At 36.1% G+C, this 27,296-nt stretch overlaps 1 protein-coding gene across 7 annotated transcripts in view; it reads right to left on the bottom strand.

The window, feature by feature from the left end:
* Window positions 1-27,296, bottom strand: part of MPDZ (multiple PDZ domain crumbs cell polarity complex component) — a 179,989-nt gene that overhangs the window by 137,317 nt on the left and 15,376 nt on the right. For all 7 annotated transcript variants that reach the window (XM_018051960.1, XM_018051962.1, XM_018051963.1 and 4 more), the window contains exons 2-3: window positions 14,812-14,890; window positions 12,488-12,654 (exon numbers count right to left, since the gene is read on the bottom strand). In XM_018051960.1, coding sequence (XP_017907449.1) covers window positions 12,488-12,654; window positions 14,812-14,827 — 183 coding nt within the window. In that variant the 5' untranslated portion in view covers window positions 14,828-14,890. The remainder of the gene's footprint in view (window positions 1-12,487; window positions 12,655-14,811; window positions 14,891-27,296) is intronic.

Here is a 27,296-nt window from a genome sequence, read left to right as displayed (position 1 = left end):
CTAGGTCGGAAAGATCCTCTGGAGAAGGGATAGGCTACCCACTCCAGTGTTCTTGGGCTTCCCTTTTGGCTCAGCTGGTAAAGAATCTGCCTAAAATGTGGGAGATCTGGATTCAATCCCTGGGTTGGGAAGATCCCCTGGAGAAGGGAAAGGCTACCCACTCCAGTATTCTGGCCTGGAGAATTCCATGGACTCTACAGTCCATAGGGTCGCAAAGAGTCAGACACGACTGAGCAACTTTCACTTTCACTTTCTTTCACAGTCAACAGAAGAAAGGAAAAATATATTCTAGTGTACTCATGCAATGAAAAATGAAAGACAGCTACAAAGAACAAAATAAATGAATCTCATAGACACTAAGCGAAGACAAGGAAGCCATGTAGAAAAGTATATATACTCAGACTGTAATATATAAAATTCAAATACTTATCTATGGGATGGAAGTCAAAACAGTGCATGATCTGACTTACATGTGGAATCTAAAAAAGCCAAGCTCATAGGAACAAAGAGTAGACCGGTGGTCGCTAGGGACCGCAGGGTATGGGAAATGGGGAAACGCCGGTCGAAGGGGACATCTCTTTCAGGTAAGAGATGAATAAGTTCCAGCAATGATGACTACAGTCAACAATACTGTACTATATACCTGAAAGCTTCTAAGATAGTAGATTTTTAAAGTTTTTACCACACACACATACAAATGGTTAACTATGTGAGGGAACAGATGTATTAACTGGCCTTACCATTGATAATCATTTTGCAATGTACACGTGTATCAAATATTTCAAATATCATGTTGTACATCTTAAACTTATACTATAATATATGTCAACTGTAATTCAAATAGTCTGGAAAAAATAAGTGAGTCCTTTGGGATTGTTAGGACTGCAGGAACAGAGAGTATTATAGAGTGCTGGTAACTTTCTACCCTGTGATTTATAGAAAGGGTTATACTTCTACATTCAATTTGTGAAAAATCCTTGAGCTATGTAATTTTCCTTTGATTGTACTGCATGTTTTCTTAATATTTTTTAAAGTTTACAAAGTAAGTGTTACAATAAGAGCAGAGAACCTGGGGTGCCCCAGTGAATGGTACAAACAGACTCTTCTCCTAAATGGAGGGGTTAGGAATGGCCTCTATGTATCGAGCTAAATCTTTTTTGACAGAAACTGAAAGTTCAGTTATCTAGCATTCACCATAAACAAAGGAAAATGAAGAAATGGATATCTGAAGATGAAGTTTAGTCCATTACTGTGATAGATTACCTTTCACAGGCTTGATATAGATTCAAGAGGCTAATTCCCATTCCCAAAATAAATTTTTACAAGTGCTCAAGTCAAGATGAATCCTCAGCAAACATGTCTTAACTGCTGAAGCACATTTAAATTTGTTCCTTAAAGATTATAAATCTTTAACACTCATATCATTTAATTGTACATCAAATTTGAAGAAAAAACAATCATTACACTATCATACTTTTATACTAAGGCATTTGACCCACCCTGGTACAAGGCTGATATACTTGTAAGATTTTTAAATTATAAACTGCTTTTTATTATATTTTCAAAAATAAATATATTATTCTTCAAAATAAACATTCCAAAAATAGTCAAAAAGATCAATAGAAAATTTTCAAATATATAGATTCATTTAACTAAAACAGCTTAAAAATGCTGAAATACTGACTTCTTACATTTTATCTATCCCTTTTAGGGTGTTAACTGAAAAGAAGTTAACATTACTAGCTCTATTTAATGGCAAACATCAATCTTTCCAGAAATACTTGTGTAATTGTCTACGAAAATGATTGCTTAGGATCAAACTGAATTTCCCAAAGCATTACTATATAAATTATCCAAACCTAATTTGTGGTCCTGTTATTTTGACTTAATCTGAATTCACAGTACAGCAATGAGAATAAAATCACCTAAACACTTATATACATTTGATGAATATTACATTCCTATCATTTACAAGCTAAAATATATTATTTAAATTAAGCAAGAAAAATGACCATTGCTTTTACAATCCCAGTTTTAGTTAGATTTTAAACAAATTTATAAATATATATTGCTAGTTCAATTTCCCAATTTTCTGTTTGTTACTCCTCCATATAGTGAAAAAGAAGCAAGGCACTCTCTGAGGATTTTGCCGTAACAGGTGCACCTCACAGAACTGCAGCCTTTTTTTTTTTTTAATTCCGCACTTTGTCTTTCCTTCATGCAGAGCAAGAAAAGTGCTTATTTTCTTATGAATTTACAAAAATGCTGTAAAACACTCTCTGGAACTGATCCCAAATATGAAATGCAAAGAGGGATAGAATCCTGAGAGTATTCAATGAAATACAGCACCTAAAATGGCAGATTAGGAAAAAATTTTATATATAATAAAGCTCTATTTCAAGTTTGGAACCAAGAGAGGGGAGGTCTCCTTTTCCATAAATCTTTCAGAGAAATACATAGTAGAGCACAACTCTGATACATTATTGAACAGGCAAACCCTAGCACTGTAATTGATGGTGGCACTCTGATTTAATGATCCTTATTTTTAAAGCTAATTAAAGAAATTGAATTGCATGTTCAAAGCAGATTTGCTTAATGTGACGAGACTATTTTGGACATAAAGTAGCTCACAATTCCTGAACTAAACAAGTTACAAAATGGAGCAGCGAGTTTTAAGGAAGGGAAGGGGCTTGGGGGGAGCGGGACTTTCAGACAAAACAGTGTATAATTTTACATTTTCTATGAGACCTTCCTATCTTTCATTGGAATACTTATTCAGCACCTGAAATGTTCAAGACATTCGGCTCTCAGGGACGGGACAGTAATAAAAGAGGTGTCTGTGGAAGGCTGTGAAAAAATGGCAACAAATCATTTTCAGCTCCTCTTCGCAAGAACAAGTCTATTCCCCTTCCACAGAATCACATACAAAAGTCCTTTTTGTGTGTGTGATTCAAAAGTAATCAGTAGTAAAGTAGTAATAGTAAAAACTATTAATTTTATTCAATATCAAATTAGTAAAAACTATTAATTTTATTCAACATTGATTCTTAAAAGTATGTCTTTTAAAATTCTGTGTTTCAAAGTGGTAAGTAAATATGAAGTACTTCTCATATATTAAAAATACAATCATCACAAGAAAAGCACTATTGTTTGAGTTGCAAGCTAAACTAGGCTTTTTTTTCATGGGCACTGTATTACTTGAAAAAAATGACTTAAATCCAAAAACTGATTATACAGACTTTGGTATATGGCAGACACTTTCTCAAAAATAAAGTATGCCTGACACTTCGAAGAAAACAACTGACAGTAATTGTTGCCAGTAGTGAAATTTGAGCTTTCAAGTAAAAATTAAGAATTTTGAAAAACTTGCATCTGCCAACCTGGGCTTGACACTTTTCCATAATTTAAAGACTCTATTGATAAGATCAGAAGCAATACCAGCAAGTATAATTTTCTGATACTATGTAATGAAAGGTAAAGTGTAATTTTTCTATTTTTCAAATTTTCCAAATGACCAATGTAATATAAAATTATGCGTGGGTAATGAAAGTAAAAATTCAAAGCATAGGGAAGTGTTCCCTACTTTGGTTTCAGATTCCACACTGCAACTAGCTTCTAAGAAACTAACAAGAGTTTTGGTGCCCTATCAAATAAGGATAACCACAATTATCTGAAGGCTATATACACCCCTCTCCTTTTCCATCTACATACTCGTGTGAAACCAGATTTTCTCATATTCATAAATGAAAACAACAAATCCAAACAGATCAAATCCAGAAGCAGATATGAGAATCCGACATCTTCTACAGAGCCATGTTAAAGAAAAATGCAAAAATGTAAAACAATGCCACTCTTTTCACCAATTTTTAAAGGTAATGGGCTTATTACTGTTATTTTCTATGTACTACTAAGTAAATATTTACAAAAGTTCTCAATTTTAATTTCTAACCTGATATAAATACTGATGGATAAAACCACAAAAACAAAAGCTCTTTGAGGTCCTCAGAAATGTTTAAGAATGTAATGGGGTCATGAGAGGAAACAGAGCCACTGCCTTAAAACATTAAATCTCCATATAAAGAGGAAGCAATAAACAGAGAACTGGTATTTACTGAGCTCTTGGTAAACACTGGGCTTAGGCCTTACATTTTTAAAATCCGTGCTATTTAGCTCCCATTTTACAACTAAAGGAGGAGCAAAACAGGGCTCAGTCAAGATTAATATATATATTTTTTCATTTTAAGAAATAAACTCATGCTTAAGATCATTGTTGGTCTCTGAATAACACAACACTGCCAGCATCTGAGAGCAGATAATCAAAACGAAGGCCTTGAGATAATCAGGAATTCCTTAAATGATGTTCATTATACTGTTTACAAGGACAGTGAAAAAAAAACGCAACACAGCTTTGTGATTAAGACCTGAACTCTGGAGTCAGCTTGCCTGCATTCAAATACTAACTCCCTCACCTAACCTCTCTGTGCTTCCATTACCCCTCTGCAAAATGAGGAAAATATTATCCTCTGCTTTATAGTATTGTCGTAATGATGAAACATGGAAGAGCTCCTGGCACATAATAAGAACTCCTTCCAAGTTAATTATGATGATGATGACTGATGAGTGATATATCTATTTAATATGGTTCCTAAGAGAAAAATGAGGGGTCTTCAAAGTAACTAGTTATTTGGCTTGTTTGTTGACATAAAAAACTAGTTCTCTAGCAAGGAAAGACAAATTATTAATGCACAACAGTTCTGAATATTCAAGAACATGTAATCATTAATTACAAAATTGTTTACTGAGTCTGAGTTAAGTGTCGTGTTAGGGACGAGGTATTCAAAGATGAATGTGTCATGGATTTTATCCCAAAAGTGGGAAATGGACTCCAAACAAACCTCCAAACAAATGAATTCTACAGCCCCTCTGCATGCTTGTTGAGAACAAATGGCGCAGTGGCGCGCAGCATATACACCACTAGTCTAGGCATGTGTGTTGATGTGTATTTACAGAATGTCTTCCCTTTATTTAAATCTCAACACTTCTGTGCTTTCTTAACAAAATTTCCAAAGAAAAAGAGGATAAAGAATGTAGCTTGACCAAAAATAATATTCTTATCAAAGTATGCTGGAATTTTCTACATTTAAGGGGCAAAGGTATAAAAATTAACTTTTATTTCAAATGTCACAAATTTTAGAAATTGAAAATTTAGACAAATGACATGTTAGAATGTTTGCAGTGTTTTTTCTACCAGTCCCACATTTCTAGAAGATAAAATTGATTCACTGTTCACAGTCTGCTTAGAGAAAAATAAAAATAAAACCCTCTAGACAAGCATAAATATATGGAAATGGGCACATGAAGACTGATGTTACTTTACCATGCTGCCTCTCCATTTTAGTATTACTCTACCCAGTCCATTTCCCTAATTATAAATAAAAGCAGAATGAAACTTCTGGTTTATATTTAAAAGGATTTCTGATTAAAATTTAGGAGGGATAATTCAAGGGAAACAGCAAATTTTACTACATTTGAATTTACAAAAGATTTAGTTTAAATTCATTTCTCGTTATGAATGCTATTAACTGTTTTCTTAAACTCATTTTTTCCTTTATGTTACAGAACTAAGGATTTAGAAAAAGTGCAAATTAGAAGAAAAAAAAAAAAAAAAAAAAGCATTGGCTTCAGGGTCACACAGACCTAGATTCCTCCCCTAAATCTACCAACGAATAACTGTATGGTCCAGATAAAGTTATATAATCTCTCTTAGCCCCAATTTCTTCACTGGACAAAGTGGGGAGAAACCCCACCTCAAAAAGCTTGATGGACTGAATAAATGAGACAGAGTCCATAGCACACAAGGGCTTCCTAAAAGGAATTGTTCCTACTGTTGCCATACTTCAAATGCAAATCGACCTCTATTGTTCTAAATTCGTGGGTTAAAAAACTTATTTAGATTATACTCAGGAAATTTCTTATTTTTTTTTTCCCTCTTCTCCAAAGACCATTTAACTTTGTCACAAAAACACCATACAATTAGCACCATTTGCTGTTTTAGACACACATGCATACTCAATGGCAAGATGGTGTTGCATTTTAATCCAGCACTGTATAAAAAGCTTGAACATTGCCTTCTTGCCCAGGATAAAACAAGAATTTTAGTCCCTTCAAAGGCTCTATATTTACAAACTTTTAGTTAAAGGAACAAACATTTAAAAGCTGTTATTGTACCAAAAATAAAGTATTTGAAATTCTGACAGTAAATAAACTTTATGGTAAATGCAAAAACATGAGACAACTCCTCTCGTAACTTCTCCTAGATAATGTACATTGAAGTCTTACAGACACTTTCTGTTAGGCTGCTGTAATGCTCAATCATAAAAGTAAAACCATTTTAAGGGTAGGAAAAATACTTTTTTCATTTTCATGGGCACCATCAGCTGGGAAGAATTCTATTTGACTTCTAGATAATTCTTGTTAATGGGTTGAGGCATATATTCTTTCTCTCCATTCCCCTCCCTTCATACCGTCATAATTTAACCTAAGCATTCTTGAGAGACAGTAGTCATTTCCCTTTTCCTGACAGCAAGCTTACAGATGAATCATCTTCATTTCAGTCTCAAATTAGAAACCATCAACACAGGGTTACGTTTTCATCTTTTATATAGGTAATAAATCAGGCTGAGGAAACACAGGCATTTCTGCTCTTTGAGACAAGAATTATACAAAATAGCGGGGATTTATTAATTACCTAAGTCAAAACAGAGCAATCAAGTGCTCAATTATCAAAATTTTCAACTTTTCATCAATCTAAAAATCATAAATGTAAGAAATTGTCAGAGGTGCTGATATTACTGCTTAAAAGCAGCATACCTCAACACTTTGGCTATAAACGTGATTTATCAGTCCTACAAATACAGAAGAGTGGCTCTTTGGGCAGGCCCCAGCATGGTGAAGTTCCATCTAATACCCTCTGCTAATGTCAGGTATTTGAAAGCGACCTTCTGAAGTTACTGTCAGTGCCTGGTGGTCCAGACAGTAAAGAATCTGCCTGCAGTGCAGGACCCAGGTTCAATCCCTAGATCAGGAAGATCCCCTGGAGAAGGGACTGGTTACCTACTCCAGTATTCTTACCTGGAGAATTCCATGGACAGAGGAGACTGGCAGGCTACAGTCCATGGGGTGGTAAAGAGTCGGATACGACTCAGCAACTAACACACACATAAAACTCTGAAGTACACACTGCCTGCCTGCTTCTCTAGGTTCTATAAAGTGTGCTTTTGTTTTAAGACAGAGGATCAGAAAAATATACATGGGGTACATTATCTCATGCATGCTTTAGCAGAAAAGTCATTACTAAATTACTCTGTATCCTTAGTGTATTTCAAACTTCAAAAGATGAAAGAAACAGCCCTTTGAAGAATGATTCATGTATTTTATAACTATATGTGAGGGTCTTATCCATCAAAATGTCATTAAGACCTTTACCTTCATTTTATGTGGTTATGTTTTTCACTACAATCTTTAAAATGTGCAGAAATAAACATAAATAATTGTTAAAATATTGTATTAAATAGTATAGTTAAGAGATAAAGTTGATACAACTTCAACTTGTTACAAAAAAATTGATATGGAAAGCTGAATACAAAAGAGCAATGATGATAAAAAACAGAAAGAAAAACAGAAAACCATACTAAAGCCTTCACTGTCTGGCTCCAAAGTTTCCTCTTCTGTCAACAGCCTCCCATACTCTATTGCTCTGATAACACAGGTATATCTGTGACTCTCTTGTCAAGATTTGTCAACCTCAGCACTGAAGACTCTCTAAACCCAGCAATTCCCTGTTTGACGGGCTGTCCTCTACATTGAGGATGTTGAGCAGCATCCCTGGACTCCATACATCACACGCCTCTAGCATTGTCCCCACCCCTCCAACCCACAAGCTGCGACCATCTAAAGTGTCTCCAGACATTGTTCAGTGTCTCCTGGAGAGAAAGTGTAAAATGACCCAAACTAAGAACAGCTGTACATTTGTAAACACTCTTCCCATTACCTGAAATAATTCCCTCTATCTCTACAGAAAACCTCTATTCATTTTTCAAAACCCATCTTGGATGTCACCTCCGATGCGAAGTTTTCCTCTAGTCAAAGTTAGTAATTTCTTCCTCTCTCTTCCTTTTATACCACTTAGCTTGTTTTCCTATTTAATGACATAAGACTATATATGTTCTTTCCCTCTAGATAGGTAAGAATCTCCATCTTATTCATTGCATTTTTACTTATTTTAAGTGTTCAACAAAGGTTTATTATTAAATGATTATGAGCTTTCTATTAAAAAAAAAAAAACAAAAACAAAAACCATGAGCTCCCATTACCTTCCCATTGCCAAGGGGAAATTTGGTATATTGAATGATGTCTCATATTGAGCAATATACAATCATCTGGTTCTTTTTTGCCTTTGTCCTGGGAAATGAGAATTAAATTATATACTCAATTTTAGCCACCCAAGGGACTTGGTATATCTAGTTCTCTAATATTTTTATTTGATCTTTATTTAGATTTATCTTTGAATCATCTATTAGGATGTTTTGCCCTTAGGAGTTGTCCCAAACTTTTTTTGGAATGTGAACAGATAAAACTTAGAAACACAGAAATATAAAACCATGACTTTTATACCGTGAAGACCATATTTTTCGAGAATAAAAATGAAAAAGGACTGAATTACTCTAATCAACACTGAACAGTAAATTCCAATACTGGTTTTAGTTTAAATCAATGTCTCTCCAATAATTCCAAAACATTTCCAAAGAAAAACCTATAATTGGTCTCTGTAACCATAATTTTAAAAAATCTTAGCAATGACAATTTTCAGTCCTTTCTAATGAAGGTAATAATTTTAATTCATAGTTTTCCTACAAATAACTCAAGATAAAAAGACATTTAACTTAGTACCCTTAGTCAATTCAGAAGGCAAGGCTATTAATTAATCAGGAAAGTAGCATCTACTTATATTGGGCTGGACAAACGTCACAGAATAAATATGCTAATCCAATATCCTCTCGTCTGACAAGTTTCTATTATTAACTTGCTAACGTGTTTATTTCCTCCACAATAGCTGGATTTTTGTCATGAATATGCATTAGGCCCTGCAGTTATTAGCCTGGATGACTCAGTGACAGTGAGGACACTACTTGAGAATTTGCATTTGACAGATCATTGACACAAAGTCACAGTTATCCACCCCGCCCCCCCGACACACACACACTTAAACAGGAATCATGCAATGGGAAATAAACTGGAGCTATTAGAGATTATTCAGGTCTAATAGCACACATCCTTTTAGCTGGTGGTTAGAACAATACACAATGTGGCAGAGTTAAACAGAGGCATCAATTATACTCTCAGACCTGTTAATATTTTTGACAATATTTAAATAGCACATCCCTTCAGGGCATGGCTTTTTTGCCCTCTCAGTTACACACCTGTCAAGTGTTTAATTTGCCAAAGGGAAACAGTTTGATTTGTAAGGGCTGTCTTAATACTGAAGAAGCAAACTGGAAAAATTAAACATTATTGAAAAGAAGTAATGAAAAGGATCTGAGGGGGCAAAAAATAGTAGGTTTAATTCAACAAGGCATGTTAGCATCTGTCATTAATACAACAATATGATCTTGTTCCCCATATGGTGAACACACCTTGGGCTTTTCAATTATTCACTCCCTTTGCTTTTAAAAGGCAGAATGATGGCAGAGAAAAATTAAAGGGGTCAAACTTTCCAGTAACACTAAAAGAGACAGAGACAGTAACTTGCTCCTATCATGCATATAAAATTAAATACTTGAAAATGTAATTTAGGTGAAAGATAATAAACAAAAGCTGGCCATTCATCAGATTTGTATAGCTACTGGATTAAAAGCACAAATTTCACTCCTTAGATGCACTACTTAAATATTAAATTACAAAGAGTAATAAATTAGCAGTTGGCAAATGATATAGAAAATTTAAATCTAACATGATAACACTTAGAATATATACGTTTAACTTTAAAACAGAAAATATTACAAATTTTTAAAAATTTTTCTCTAGTCAGGCAAGGGAAAAAAATTAACAAATTATTTTGAACCGGTACAGAATGGAGAGTAAAGTGAAGAGTCCAAAAACTGTGGGACGTTATCTATGGTTTCAACAGACACTAAACTCATGCCACCCAGGCACTGTTAACCTTGGTCTGGGGGAGCTGTGAGACAAGCTTCAGGGTCAAACAGGGGAAAGGACTGTGCCTTGGGAGCCAAGAAGTCCAAATTCCACCTCTGGCTCTACTCTCTAAACTAATCTGCCATAATCAGCAGGGGGATGAACAGATAGTTTCCACGGTCCCTTTCAGTATGTGAAGAGGTAACCAATGAGCCAAAAACAGGAAACTCGTATCAAACACACCTACATAATTCACGAACATCACAGCCTTGAAATACAGTGGACCCCTGCACAACACAGGGGTGAGGAGTGGGGAGAGACATCAACTATGATGCAGGCAAAATTCCAAGTATTATAGCTTTGACTCCTCCAAAAGTTAACTACTAATAGCCTACTGCTGACTAAAGTCTTATCTATAACATAGTCAATTAACACATATTTTGTATGTTATATATATTATATACCATATTCTTATAATAAAGCAAACTAGAGAAAAGAAAATGTTATTAAAAACATCATAAGGAGGAGAAAATACAAGTTTGTACAGTTCAAACCCAGGTTATTCAAGGGTCAACTGTATAACAGCAATTGTCATTAGTAAAATGAGATCACACTGTCCGTAGTCCTAGACTACGAGGCTCGATAATATTATACTCAATAATTTCCAAAGAAGTTTAAGTTGAATCACATGGGACCCAAATAGTTTTAGATACCATATCCTAGTTCCATTTGGAAAGAGTAAAACAAGCTCAACAAGCAGTCCTTTTTCTCCCGTCCTTTCAGCAGACCTGGTAAGTACAAAAGCTATTCCCCTCACATAAGAGTAGATAGCAGGGACATTTTGACAGCTGCTTCACTAGACTAACAGCATTTCCTAACATAATCACTAGTAATTTTTCTTTCAACTTTCCCTCTCATTCGAGTCATATTTCCACATAATTAATACAATAAGAGGAGAAGATATCTGTAAAACATCTTCACGTTGCTTAAAAACCAGGTAATTTTCTATATCATAATTACACTAATATCCATAATACTGGTTTCTCCAAAAGAATGCCAAACCATTCTGAAAATGAATACCTGAAACCAATTTTTTCAATAATTTACAAAGGAAAAAAAACACAATTATATATAATGAAACCACCTCGTTTTCTTAATTCATGATCATAACTTTTAAAATCATTAGGTACAAATTCACTTGAGAGAAATATTTTTAAAGATTCTTCTTGATCTATGTACTTAATTTGGGGGGGTCATTAAAATAGCTAGATTAAGAAGTTACATGACATTTAACAAATTCCTTCTCTATTGCTACTAATGCTCTTTTTCCACTTGGCAGATTTTGGAGTTTTTGTTGTTGTTAACTGAAGCTGTTCTTCAACTGAATTATGAAACTAGTCTTCAGATTTCATGTTAAACTTTTAAGGCAGAATATTGGCTAGCCAGTCATCCATAACCATTAGATTAATGCTAAAAACATCAGAATGAGAATTAACTTGGACTGAAGACATAATTAGATTAACTTCAAACCTTGTGAGGATAACAACCATTTAAAAACTATTTTTAAAAAACCTGAGAAATGGTGATTACATTAAGGAAGTTCAGTGACCATCTGATTCCAGTTTTCATTCTGTCATTGCATTATGTCTCAATTTTAATATAAATGCGAGGACTTTTTAATGCTCATAATTTTTACAGAAATAAACACTGTGTTACATTTAGAAGTCCTAATGTTTATCACCATCTGATGCTGTCATGGGAGCCATTGCTACTTACACTCTTTTTAGAAGTGAGAATTGCAATTCCTCTAGCTGATGACAATGTAATTACTCCTTCTACTGTCAACAGAGAGGTGATTTCCTTTCCTCACATACATGATTACACATGCAAATCCAGGCTCATCTGAAATATTCTGTGTGCTGAATGTCTGAATTTGAATAAGCACAATCACATGAACCATGAGTCACAGTGATGATGGAAACCAAGGTACAGCCATCCACCCTAAACATATTTGTATCATCTTCCTCTCCTGCAGGAACTCATTCTTCCATTCTCCCACAGCTTTCAACACAGTGTCATATCATTTACAATATACAGCCACAACCATTAAGAAAATAACTGAGGGCACAGCAGAGTGGGGAGCCACAGTGAATATGAAGTCTCACTTGGAGGTTTAAATGACTTCATTAACAATTAATTCACACATACAAAAATCAGCCTTTCAGAAAAAACAGGAGACTTTACAAGCTCTATACCATGCTATGCAGGCCTCCTGTGGGTATACACCATGTCTTACCTCGTCTTTCAGCTGCTGTATGGAAGTCTGAAGGTTCAGAATCTGGCTGAAGAGCGGGCTCTGCAGCACTGACTTGAGAAGGTTCAGTTTGTCTTCATTTGCTGCATCCCCACGTTCCCGCAGCTTGGCCTGCAAGCGCTCTGCTGCCTGCACAGCCCGATTTTTGTCTAAACCAAAGAGCAGCATTAGTCAGGTAACAGGATTCAAAAGACAGGCATCAAACAATGCTTATAGAAATTCTAAAACTATTTCTTGGGAGAGCTGAAAATTGACTTGGAAAAAAGAAGGGACTAAAACATGTCACTCTAAATATATTCTTCAAACCTTGAAGCCTCTAATAAGAAAGTCTGTTTAAAAGCAGCCAACTGGTTATAGTGTATAGTGTATGGTACGTGCAACTGTAAGTATGGAAACAAATTCAGATGATGCGTATCTGATATGCTTCTAATACCAGCTATTTCAACTCTTTTATAAAAACTAATTAAAACCAAACATTCTGTGATCTTATAAATGTTATTTCTTTTTTATTAAAATGTATATATAAGAAAAATTAGAACTATAACTAATAAGTAGAGGTAAATAATGTCACTGATGAATTTTAACAGTCAAATTTTCATGTATTAAGAGGCAATGCATTATATACTTTTGCATTCACTTGAAAATATATTACAATAACACATATTCCTTCAAAAACACAATTTTTTTAATGCTTGAAATGTCTTACCTCCAAATTAAATAGCATATGTACATAAGCATAAAAATGAATACAATTTATCTATTAATCACCTTGTATAAGGTACAAAGGTGCCAAAGTTAGTATTTTCCATAAGTGTACCCTTAATAATCCTAACATCTAACATGCAAGACTCTAGACAGTTAAATGCTACCACAAATAACAGTTAAAAAATATCTCAAAATCCCACTCTCACTCCCTCTCTCCCTTCCATGTAAGTGAAGCTACAATTTTTAAAAAATACTCAAGACTGCTAAGATATATGCCTTAACATATTCTCGATGATATCTATTAAAATATATTGCCATATCGTAGTAATAAAAAAGAGTGAGAACTATCACTAGAGACATTTTTTGATACCAAAAATATGATTACACAGGAATGGAGAAACTAAAATATTAACTAATGCTGACCATGAGTTCATGTACAAAGTTAAACACTCATATGCAGAATTCTAAAAGCAAACAGTAATAAAGATATGCCTAAGAACTGATTTTAGGTTATTTCCCATGGTATCTCAAAAAATAAATCTAGTATGAATTCTCACATCAATTCTTGAAAGGTGTACAACTCAGTAATAACTTACAAAATGAAGATTATCAGGTAACGTTTAAATAATTCTGTATTTCCCCTTTGCTGTCCACTTTCTTAAGAGGAACTTTCCTATGTAAACTATTAGTCTTTACTCTGTGTGACTTTCGTATAAAATAGGTGATATAGGAAATGCATTCTTATTCAGTCACAGTACCAGGAACAAAAGTCAACAGTAATGATCCGCATGATCACAAAATCAGCTCCTCCTTTCCTGCCACCCACTTCCCGCTACCCCTCAAAACCTGCAGGCGTCAAAGCATCAGCCATGATCATCAAGGCATCACAGATACCTTCCAATACCTTCCAAAAATCATGCCCAAAGAGTTCCCTGGAAAAGGTGAAGACTGCAGTGTCAGATAAAGGACCATGACAGACTGGATGTTCCATACCTGACATACCTGAAATCAGTTCTATAAACCAGCTTCTCTAAAACTAAAAAGCAGTACAGTGTGGGGGAAAAAGAAAAAAGATCAACACATGTCTAGAAAATTTGTTGGATATTTCAACCTAAATTATCTACTGCAGAAATTAAACTGCCATAAATTGTCACTCAAGTTTGTCAACCTGTTCGGTATTGTTATAATAGTTTTACCAACTTAAAAGCTCAGTACTATTTAACCTGCCAAGAGTACAGTAAATGTAAGACATAGGCAATGATCTTCAGTATTAAAAATATTGTTATACTTCTGGTGCTACCGAGAAACAAACTTTAACCAGAACTGAGTTCATAAATCAGAACTGGGTTTACATTAAGCTTTCTTAAAACCCATATTTGGTAGAACATCTCATATACTTTTGCTTATAAGTGATGTGTTTTGATAACACTTCATATGAAACCATCTAAATATCAAAACACATTGCCCTAGTACAATGACAGTGGATTAAAAAAAAATTAACCAAATTATTATAGACAGAATCTTAACAAGTAGAACATATTTCAAAGATCCCAACGGAAGAAGTTTAAATCATTATCAAAACAGGAAGAAACAGGTCTTACCTATAGTTTCTAACATTTTTTTTCCAAATTTCAATGTTCTTCTTTAGAATGATTATAAACCAACAACTACAATGGAACTCTAGGGAGAAAAGAAAATGAAATGGTTATGTTTTACAACTTTTAAGTTATATTCTAAAACTAAATATTTTAAAAAGCACTTGATACCACTATGATTCCTCTGACCATTAAGATACTGTGGAGATAAGACAGGTTTCTGTATAGGCAAAAATTTTTTTTAAATGTATTCATTTTAGGATTTATTCAAAATTATCTTATATTTGCAGGTAAAACTTTTATAATAAGGTAAAAGGCATAAAATCTATTTTAATTAACTTGGTGCTCAGTTGCTTAGTCATGTCTGACTCTTTGGGACCCAATGGACTGTAGCCCGCCAGGCTCTTCTGTCCATGGAATTCTCCAGGCAAGAATGGGGTGGGATGGGGAGGGTTGCCATTTTCTCCTCCAGGGAATATTCCCATACCAGGGATCAAAGTAACATCTTTTGCATTGGCAGGCAGATTCTTCACCACTGAGCCACCTGAGAGCCCCAAATAAGTTGGTCAGTCAGTTAGTTCAGTCGCTCTGTCATGTCCGACTCTTTGTGACCCCATGAATGGGAGCACGCCAGGCCTCCCTGTCCATCACCAACTCCTGGAGTTCACTCAGACTCATGTCCATCGAGTCCGTGATGCCATCCAGCCATCTCATCCTCTGTCGTCCCCTTCTCCTCCTGCCCCCAATCCCTCCCAGCATCAGAGTCTTTTCCAATGAGTCAACTCTTCGAGTGAGGTGGCCAAAGTACTGGAGCTTCAGCTTCAGAATCATTCCCTCCAAAGAAATCCCAGGGCTGATCTCCTTCAGAATGGACTGGTTGGATCTCCTTGCAGTCCAAGGGACTCTCAAGAGTCTTCTCCAATACCACAGTTCAAAAGCATCAATTTTTCGGTGCTCAGCTTTCTTCACAGTCCAACTCTCTGGTAGAAGTATACAAAATATTTCCTTTAAAGCGCCTCAACAGAGACCAGTATAACTCTGGATTCACTTACAGATCCTTACCCAAAGTGGAAGGAGCTTACTGGGCTCTGAATGAGAAATTCTGTAGGCAAAAAAATATTTTTAAGATAAAAAGTAGAAGATATGACCCTGCCGTTGACTGCTCCTAGTCTTAATTGGGAAGACAATTCAGACACACCAATTAAGAAATGAACTGTGATGCTCAATCAGCAAGTGAGTGCAAGATATATTAAACCATGGATGAAAAACTGAATAAAGGAGAGCACAACATTCAAAAGACACTTTGCCTTTTTAAAATACCCTCCTGTCAATAATCTTTTCCCTACCCAAAAGACTCCTTCAACCCACACAGGTCTCATCTTTCTCTGACTATACTCATCTAAACTCTTTCAAGTACCGGATGCAGGTGCCCACTGACAATACCCACATCACTAACCCATCTTGAATCTCTGCTGTCCAACAGTTTTGTACAACTGACTCCAAGTTACATTGATCCTTCCCCTTGAAGAAAACCCACAGTCATTAGAAGTCAGTGGGTAATTCTTTCAATGGTGAAGAGGAATTCAGAACCAGACATCCTCACTCTTCATCTAGAAGATGAGATAGGGGACTTCTCTGAGAAGGAACAAGCTGACCCCCTGTTTTAGAAAGAACGCCTTTGGGAGACAAGAAAGAATCTGGTATGCAGGAGCAGATGCACAGACCATCAGTGCCTGCAGTTAGCTCTGTGTAAACTCTGAGAATAATACCTACTGACCTTTCTTAAGCCAGGTCGGATATACAACTTAAAATGACTCCATTTCAAATAGTCAAACAGCTCAAGTACTGACACTTGTATTAGAAAGTCTCATAAAGTTTTGAAAAAGTAAAATTATATACATGAGTGCTTGGTATGCACAATAAAATTTAATTCTATGCTCTTTCCCCTATGAAAACTTAACTCAGAAAGATAAAAAGTCAAGAGAAAAGAGCACTGACTCTAACTTGGAATTAAGAGTGATACAGCCTTGAACAAGGGCCTATCATATGAACCTTAGTTTCCTAGAAAACACACTTACTCTTTGGGTATGTTCTGAGAAGCGAGATAAACACAAATTTCCAGCTCACTGCAAAACACCTACCTCTCTGTTTTTATGATTAATGTTGACCACATGTAGATAAGCAGTTCAAGGCCAAGCCATGCATGGTTTCACAGGGGAAAATATAGGAAGATCTTAAAGGACAATATAAGAATCCTTCATAAAAGTGTATTATTAGGTCCTCTCTCAAAAAAATTATTAACTTCTGACAAACAAACAAATGGAAAGATACTCCCATAGCAGGAAGTCCAGGACTACAAACATGTAGTTAATGCAACTGCTCCGGAGGAAGCGTGACAGTAATGAAAGGGCATCGACGAGAGTGTCTGATGACCTGAGTTAAAATTTCAGCCTGACCCTTTACTAGCTCTACACCCTTGTTATGTCACTCATCTGTCTTTTCTGAACTTGGAATCTATTAATTACAAGTGAATGGCATTCATAAAGTTTTGAAAGAGTAAAATTATTTACATGAGTGCTTGGTATGCATAATAAAATTTAGTTCTATGTTCTTTCCTCTATGAAAAATTAACTTTGGAAGATAAATAGTATTCATTGCTTGGTGGGGGATGGAGGTTGGCCTATGCATTCAGAGGCCCTATTGATTCATGAGGAGCCTTCAGAGAAAGCACAAAGTAGTTCTCAATTGTGAAACACCCTGGCATCCAAAAGCTCACCTACAAGTCAGTTATGTGGAAGTAGAATTGCTTATTCTTTCAGAGAAACCCTTATCACAAATGTTTATATATATATATAAGCCTAGACTATTCCTGCAAGCTTTCCAAAGACACTAGTGGTTGGACGTCAAGAGGTGGAGAACAATAGAAGGAAATTTTGAGCTGCATTTCTTCTGAATTTTAAAATTTTGTATCAGTATACAGTGGTTAGATTTAACAAATAATAATACAGGACACCCAGTTTAATCTGAAATTCAGATAAATGAATAAATTCTAGTACAGGTATATCCCACACAACATTTGGGATATAACTGCACTAAATACTAACTTGTTGATTATCTGAAATTCAAATTTAACCAGGGATCTATTATTGTATCTGGCAAGACTACTTATGTGTATATTAGCTTAGGAAAAATGCAAATTTTAAAAACCATTTTTAACCTAAGAAGTCTATGCTTCCTGAAGAACTTCAATGACAAATCCTTTAAAAATCCTCTTAATGATTTTAGCTGTGACCTTTTGATTCTCCAACAAGTGGTTGATAACACTGGTTCCAATCGAGGATAAAAATCAAACAGCTTCTTTCATTTCTTTTAGAAACAGAAACTGATTAATTAGGAATCATTTTACTTTTCAACAAGTTGTACTGGTAATGTGTAGGCACAGCTTTTGTGTAGTTGAGAATCATTACTTGAAACATAAATCATTCTTGCCCAACGCAGATTATACGGCAACTAGCAAGTGAATACGTCTTATGCTAAAAATAATTCTACTAACAGAAACTGCCCCAAATGCATACAATTTTCTAGATATCTTAACTATTTTGACTGTAAAAGGAGTACATCATTAGAAGAGCTTGCTGCAATGGTTTGCGGCTTGCCAAAGTTGCTCAGCATCTGTTAATGCATTTAAATTTAGCATTCATCTCATTCTTAGCTGCCTCAGCGCTACCTGAAGTTAGTAGACAAATGCAAGGCTGTAGTCATTTGTAGGCAATTTGTCATAAAGTCAATTGGCCATGACAGAAAAACTGACACTGGCAGTCACAATTCATATTCTAGGGTTACTGAACGACTGCTCCAAGAGCACAGAAACGTCCAACTCCCCACCAGCATCATGCAATCATCCAACAGAAAATAGTCAGCTCTTTTTAGCATCTGTTCTGTAGGACTTCTCCCTCATTTTTACAGGCTTGATCAGAAAAGCATTTGTGAACAAAATCTTTCTCTTGAAGTTGACATTTATGAATCTCTCCAAACTCCTTCAATAATAATAGAATTTATTCATTCTTTTTTGCTCTTTCAAATCAAAGAAAATCTAGTATTCAGGAACCTTGCCTATAATGTAAGTCAAATACTGATTGATGGTCTCATCCTTCCTTTATAAAATAGAAAGATAAACTACCTGTCCAAAATGAATATGCTGAGAGGGGTCACAAGCCTACAAAAGAACTCAAATTCTCTTATTTATTGATTCAGCAACTCACAGAGTGCCTACATAATGAGTATGTTTCTGGGTGGGAGAATTAGAGGAATGAGGACACAGTCTGAGAACTCATGGGCCAAGTGAATGGAAGAAGAAAAAAAAAAAAAGTAAACAGATATCGGAAATAATAAGAATACAAAGAGAGATGCCATCAAACCCAAACTGAAGAGAACAGGGAAAGCTTCCTGGAGGCAGCAACCCGTGCATGGAATTTTAAAAAACAGGTGGGAGATAGGACAGAAGGGGTGATGGAAGGGCTGCCCACACAGAGGCAAGAGCGCACAGCACCTTCTGAGCACTGCAAGCCCTTACTTAGGCCTGGGCTGGGCCTGAAGGACAAGGGAAGAAGAGGTGGCGAGGCTACAGATGTGGCTACAGGGTAAATCACTGAGGGTCCTGGGTGCCATTCACGAAGAGTTTATTTAAAATTGCAGCTTCTTTTGGTAGAGTGAGTGATACAGCCAATCTTTGGTTTAGAACGATCACTCTGGTGGAATATCTGTAAAAGAAATAAAAACTGGAAGCAAGACCAGTTAAGAAGCATTTTCAAAGAGACGAAAGTGAAAAGTAAATGAAAATGGGAGACAGATCTGAGGAACAAGAGCTGTAAGCAAAGGATCTGGTGATGTGAAGATAAGGCAGATGAGTCTACGAAGAACCTCAGCTTTCCTGCTTGAGTTACTGATTGGATGGCAATATTAACACCATCAAGATTGAGAATATTAAAAAAAAAAATAGTGATATGGTTGTCCTGATCAAGAGTTTAAAAGGCTGAGTGAGTGTTACAGTGCCTTATAACACCGCTAGGCCCCCCAAATTCATATGTTGAAGCTGTAATCCTCAATGAGATTATATTTGGAGATAGGGTTTTTAGGAAATAATCAAGTTTAAATGAGGTTATAACGGTGGGGTCCTAAACCAAGAGGACTGAAAACCTTATAAGAAGACAAAGAGATATCTATGTTTCTCTCCCTCCTTCCTTTCCCCCTCTCATCACATGCAAGCAACAAAGAAAAGCCATGCTTCTTCTTTGGAAGAACACAGTGAGAAAGTGGCCATCCACAACACCAGGAAGAGATCTCTCACCTGAAACCAAACCCTGCTAGACCTTGAGGGTGAACTTCCCAGCCTTTAGAGCAGTGGGGAAATAAATTTCTACTGTTTCAGCCACCCAGTCTATGGCATTATTTACAGCAGCCTGAACTAATTACTGCAGACTGCAACCTTCCCGCAGCCCCTGCTCCAAGGAATATGCAATTGCACACTATGCTATGCCCCTCTCCTCCAAGCATAACCAAGGAAGCAAAGGGTGGGCCCCTCACTCAACGGAAGACAATCTAAGTGCTGACCTAAGAGGTAAAACTGGGCTAGCGTCTCTCTCTTGAGAATTTGAAAGAATAAGCCAATTAGTAGTGGAGCTAGAGTTGAAAAGATAGAATAAGCATGAGCAAGAATGAAGAAGCTAAGGTGGGGTACACATAGGCTTGAGTCATGAGAGACAGAAAGGGATCAGTGGACAGAGACAGAAGAACACAGCTGACATTAGGAGACAGGCAAGGACTGCCTGGGAGGCCCAACACAGCTAATGGGCGGAAAACTAGGTAAAACTGGCCCCCAAGAAACAGCCACTGACATCTACTTTTACAGTGCACTCCACTCTGCCAGAGCTAATCTGTATGAGGCTCTCTGTTCCAATCAAACACACCTATTACACTCTGCTTCGGTACAGCATCATACTATCACATCCCAAAAAAACCACTATCTTTCTTAAGATGAACCCTTCCTCCTTTAACTAATTCATGTGGAGACTCTACTTCCAATAAAGATTTGAGGGAACTTACAAGCAAATACAACTTTAATATGAAAACTGAGACAATTAAGAATTTTATGAGAGAGAGTTACTTCAAAAAAACAAAGCATGGGGAACTTCTACTATGGCAGGTAAATAAAATACTTTAAAGGATTCAGTTTTGATCAGAGCCTGAGAAAAGTCATCAGGTTTAAATCAAACAAATCATAAATCTACGGCTGATACAGGAATGTGAGATCTGACTAACAAGGTTTCATTCTATAAATGAAACCATAGTAACTGTGGAAAACATTCACAAGTAATAAAAATATTTCTAGCTAAAATATTCTAGTCAAAGGAGAATAGAAATACTTTCACTTCAAACTCCACTAGAAAAATAAGCCAAACATCTATGTTAAAATTAAAACACTAAAAAATGATAATAATAATTTATAATTTATAAACCAGGAGGATAAAAGATGGAACAAACCATACTCAAGCAATCTAAAAGAGTTTGGGAATACAGAAAATAAAGAAAAAGGAAAAAGCATCATTAAAATAAGAGAAATGAAATAAATTCAGATATCCATATTCACAATAAATATAAATGGGTTAGACTCACTGAAGAACAGGCTCACAATCTGTAACTCAAAATTGAAAATGAGAGTTGTAAACAGTCTGAGGTCAACCTATAATTTTGAATATATAGAATAATAATATATGCTACACATAAAAAGGTATTTATGTGATTTCATCATTAGAACAATGAGTTATTGATAAAAGGACACATTCCAAAATCAATTACAGTTATAGTTACTTTTAGGAGTGGACAGATGGAAGTGGTAGCTTTTGATCAGAGAGAGGTCAAAAGGTGACTTTAGCTTTCTCTACTTTTTTAAGGAAACTATAATTTTAGAATGTTTTAAAGTTATATTTATAAAAATTAATTGAGTTGAAATATTTATGGATAAAGTACTCAAATGCATGGTATTTTCTTCCAAAAAATGGAAGAGGACAGAAGAAACATGACTGGACATGCTATTAAAAGTGAATAATGGATACGTGAGGATTCACTATAATATACACATCATAAAGTGTACATTATAAAGTTTTCATAACAAAAAAAAAACAGAAAAATAAACAACTGACAATAAACATGTGAAAATGTTAATACCTACCTGATTTTGGAGGATGAGACTAGAGCTGATTAGTTCCTTCTTTATTCACAATATTTTTCAAATTCTCCCTATCATCCTGTCCCAACAAAAAAAAGGTTTCACCTTGAACTACTAAATTACTTGGAAAAATATTTTACTATTGGCAAACGCTACCAGAAAGATAATTTCTTCAGGCTAGATCACTTAACCCCCACAAAATGACAGGAAATATTATAAAAAGATTTCTTCAAAATTAGTATTTCATAAGGAATCTGTTTGTACCATTAAAAACAAATTTATTCTGATTTTCTGATGGCTAGAAGTGCTGCTTCTAGCTTTACCGAGCCCTGTGAGATAAGAGCCTTAGAAGCGGATCCATGGCCCCGGATTAGCTAATTCCAGTGAGACTGAGCAGCAGGCAGTAAGTGGTAAATGACTATTACTGCCCTACTTCCGGACACACACACAGAGCAAACTAAAACCCCCACCACTGGAAACGGTGGGTCAACCCAAGACAGTACATAAATATAAATTTGTTTCAGTTGAAAGAAAACTTATCTTTCATGTATATGTAAATGATGATTCAATATTATGAACAGTCACACAATATATTTAAGCTAAAATTATAATATGGGCAAGTGGCGTATTAATCCACATTTGGAAATACATAAATTATAATCATTACTCTGATCAGGAATCTACATATGCAAAACAAATTTGGTGATAATAATCATCTCATTCCTTTTCCTAGGAATTTTCTAATAAGGAGAAAAGAACCTATGGAAAATACGTATCGATATTAGGCTATTTAGTAACTTACAGACACACTTACACAGAAATGTGTTTATACTAACAAACATTAACTTTATTTAATGTTCATTAGCTTTATTTTGGTTTTGAAAGCTACTTCCTTTTATTTTTAAGACTGTTGGCCTGAAGTGAAAGGTTCGTTGTCCTTTCAAGAGGTATAACATGTTCTGTCCTTTACTGCAGATTTCCTAAAAGCTCAAAGATACGAATTTTATACCGACATTTTACCAGATTCATATCCACTTCCAGTAACATGCACATAAATTATATTTTGTGACGCTTTTGAGTCAAGCTCCTTATTTATTGCTCACATTCAAAGATGAAATTAATTTTATGGTTGAAAACAGCCTTAAAAAACACATAGGGCACAGACAAATGCAAGTTTGCTAAGGTTTGGTGAACTACAATTTAAAAAATAACTATAACAATTTAAACAATAAGAAGCAGCAGTGTTTCTGGGATTACAACCTCAGGCTGCTTCATTACTCAACTGACTTTTTGAAAGGCTGGATTTTTTTTTTTAATATACTACAAACCAATTAAGTTTATATTCCATTGTACTATATTCATTTCCTTCCTCCTCCATCATCCATATATATATATATATATATATATATATATTTTTTTTTTTTTTAACAAAAGCCAAGGAGACACACACATACACACTGCTAGAGAACTACAGATTCCAATACCTTCTCTCTGGGCAACCATTTTTATGTATTTTCCATCCATTTTGTTCTCTCTTAAAACAATCATTCCTACAGAAAAGGGACCCTCTCCAAATCAACTCACACCAAATATGGTGACTCAGAAAAAAAATTTAAATGCTTCTGAGAATAAAGATTTAGCCTCTTCTGTTCTCTCATCCCCTAGCTAAACTCAGGAATTTAGGTTGGTGGGCAGTTTGCTCCTGTTTCCCATCACACTGTCAGTATTGAGAGCCAAGCAGCAACAGGCTGGGCACACTTTTTGGACAGAACCAGGGAGGGAAAATGCCTTAGAAAGCATCACTACGAACAAAGCTGGTGGAGGTGATGGAATTCCAGTTGAGCTGTTTCAAATCCTGAAAGACGATGCTGCAAAAGTGCTGCACTCAATATTCCAGCAAATTTGGAAAACTCAGCAGTGGCGACAGGACTGGAAAAGGTCAGTTTTCATTCCAATCCCAAAGAAAGGCAATGCCAAAGAATGCTCAAACTACTACACAATTGCACTCATCTCACACGCTAGTAAAGTAATGCTCAAAATTCTCCAACCCAGGCTTCAGCAATACATGAACCATGAACTTCCTGATGTTCAGGCTGGTTTTAGAAAAGGCAGAGGAACCAGAGATCAAATTGCCAACATCTGCTGGATCATCAAAAAAGCAAGAGAGTTCCAATAAAACATCCATTTCTGCTTTATTGACTGTACCAAAGCCTTTGACTGTGTGGATCACAATAAACTGTGGAAAATTCTGAAAGAGATGGAATACCAGACCACCTGACCTGCCTCTTGAGAAACCTGTATGCAGGTCAGGAAGCAACAGTTAGAACTGGACATGGAACAACAGACTGGTTCCAAATAGGAAAAGGAGTGCGTCAAGGCTGTATATTGTCACACTGCTTATTTAACTTATATGCAGAGTACATCATGAGAAACGCTGGACTGGAAGAAACACAAGCTGGCATCAAGATTGCCAGAAGAAATATCAATAACCTCAGATATGCAGATGACACCACCCTAAAAGCAGAAAGTGAAGAGGAACTAAAGAGCCTCTTGATGAAAGTGAAAGAGGAGAGCGAAAAAGTTGGCTTAAAGCTCAACATTCAGAAAACAAAGATCATGGCATCTCATCCCATCACTTCATGGGAAATAGATGGGGCAACAGTTGGAAACAGTGTCAGACTTTATTTTGGGGGATCCAAAATCACTGCAGATGGTGACTGCAGCCATGAAATTAAAAGACGCTTACTCCTTGGAAGAAAAGTTATGACCAACCTAGATAGCATATTTAAAAGCAGAAACATTACTTTGCCGACTAAGGTCCGTCTAGTCAAGGCTATGGTTTTTCCTGTGGTCATGTATGGATGTGAGAGTTGGACTGTGAAGAAAGCTGAGCACCGAAGAATTGATGCGCTTGAACTGTGGTGTTGGAGAAGACTCTTGAGAGTCCCTTGGACCGCAAGGAGATCCAACCAGTCCATTCTGAAGGAGATCAGCCCTGGGTGTTCTTTAGAAGGGATGATGCTAAAGCTGAAACTCCGGTACTTTGGCCACCTCATGCAAAGAGCTGACTCATTGGAAAAGACCCTGATGCTGGGAGGGATTGGCGGCAGGAGGAGAAGGGGATGACAGAGGATGAGATGGCTGGATGGCATCACCAACTCGAAGGACATGAGTCTGAGTGAACTCCGGGAGTTGGTGATGGACAGGAGGCCTGGCGTGCTGCGATTCATGGGGTCGCAAAGAGTCGGACGCCACCCAGCGACTGAACTGAACAGAACTGAACTGAGGCAGGGGAATCCCTCCAAGGGCTGCCCCTGAAGGCAAACAACACTGGGTCCATATCAGACTGCAGAGGCAGCCAGCTGCTCATACAGCACTCACTCCAGTCTCATAACTGAACTGAGGGAAACTGAACATGGAGAGGGCGATTAACTCTGCCACAGAATCCTCAGGTGTCATTCCACAGCTGGCAACCAATCCACCAGAGAAATTACTTCAGGCGCCTGCCTCCTGCCCTTTGCCTGCCTGGAACGGAGCAATTCTCCAGTGGGCAGGGCCAATGATGTCCCCGGCGCTTAGAAAAAGCACAAACACACAAAGCGTCCCTATAGGACCCTGTAACATGGCCCGGCAGCTACCAGTCAGTTCTGTGTTAAGACTGACCAACTGCAAGAGGAGGTGATAGACGAATCTCTGTGGTTCCAGGCTGCCCTCTCAGAGATGAGTTTGTGAGATCTCAGTTAACAATACTGGCATATAACAAAACAATTGATGGCTTTGTCAGTTGCGACTTAATGATTCCTTAGGGGGAAGCCCTAAAGAAAGACAAACTTTTCAACACAGATACACTGTGGAACTAGGAGATGGAAGGTCAGAACATTACAACCATACTGCTTCAACTTACCTCCCCATCTAACTAGTTCATGCTCTTCATCAAAGGTCATCCAAGGGCTTTGCCCCATAATTTAAAAAATAACTCTATATTCACCATTCCCAAACAGTTCTTCCTGTTCTGGATTCTTTTCTACAAAAATTATGAAGCATTGTCTATCATATCGCCACTTAGCTATCATTTAGCTTTAAGTACTAAACGTAATTAGATATTTTTATTTTTCCCCATCAATCAGTGCTTCCTAAATTCAGTCTGAGGATTTCATGATTTCCCTCTGCTGAATTTGGGTGGAAACAAAGACAATGTTTACAAACTTTAACCAGAAAAGGGCAGCCTCAAATTTCTAAAAGGAAACCCCCTGGGAAGAAAACAGCATACTGAAATGTGATTTAACTTATCTGTTTTTCTTTCCTGGACTATGCTTGTGGTAACTAGAGTTGACTCAGTTTCCATGTTGACTCAGTTTCAACCCTTTGCTGTGCTGAGAAGTACCAGGCATGTGCTGAGAAGGGCTCACAAAAGATCATGCTCTCTTGCTCTGAGTCCATTCTTTGCAATATTTGTCATGGAGCATTTAGAACCCTTAAGTTTAGCTGGCAGAAGAAATTAATGCACTTTTGCAATTATTAATGCTTAATAATTTCAAATATCATATGTAAAGACATCAGAAAAGTTTGTGACCTTTTACCAAAACAACTTGTTAAAACCTTAGTTTGCTGATAAGGAGTAAAAGGTCAAAGAGATTACTAACTTTCCCAAGATCACATAACTCAGACCTTTCATTAAGCAATCCTATTTCTATAGCCATTATTATGCAGGGGCACTGTAAAGTTTATATAATAAAACATCAATAACTATCTGAAAGTTTCAACAAAAGGTAGTCTTAATTCATCTACAAAAGGATATGGGGATAGAAAAAAAGGAAGAAATAATAAGCTTAAAAATCTTACTCTGTTAGATTGGGTGTCTATTAAATTCCTTAAACAATGAACTGTTTCATTTTCCATGTCATTTTGTGGATTTTTTTTTTAAAGCAACTTTATTGCTAAGGTACAAATTAACCACCAAATATTCCCTTAAAGAGCCAAAGGTTTCCTAATATATATTCACCACTGGAATATTTAAAATGTAGGTGTGTTGTAATCCACAACTAAGCCAATAATTTGTCATTTAAGACTGTTAAAACATGCTCTTCAATAACAACTGATAATAAAACTGTATATAAGAATTGGTTTCTGTTGCATCTACTATAATAACTCTTCCACAAGTGAGTTTTTTAGACAACGAACTGGCATTTATTTTTACTCTTTGAAATGAAACCATTTATGAAATAGCTGTCATATATCCCTATCTTCTTAAACACAGCATATGTGC

Source organism: Capra hircus, chromosome 8 (genome assembly GCF_001704415.2).
Source record: "Capra hircus breed San Clemente chromosome 8, ASM170441v1, whole genome shotgun sequence".
Taxonomy (NCBI): domain Eukaryota; kingdom Metazoa; phylum Chordata; class Mammalia; order Artiodactyla; family Bovidae; genus Capra; species Capra hircus.
This window is presented reverse-complemented; position numbering and strand designations above follow the sequence as displayed.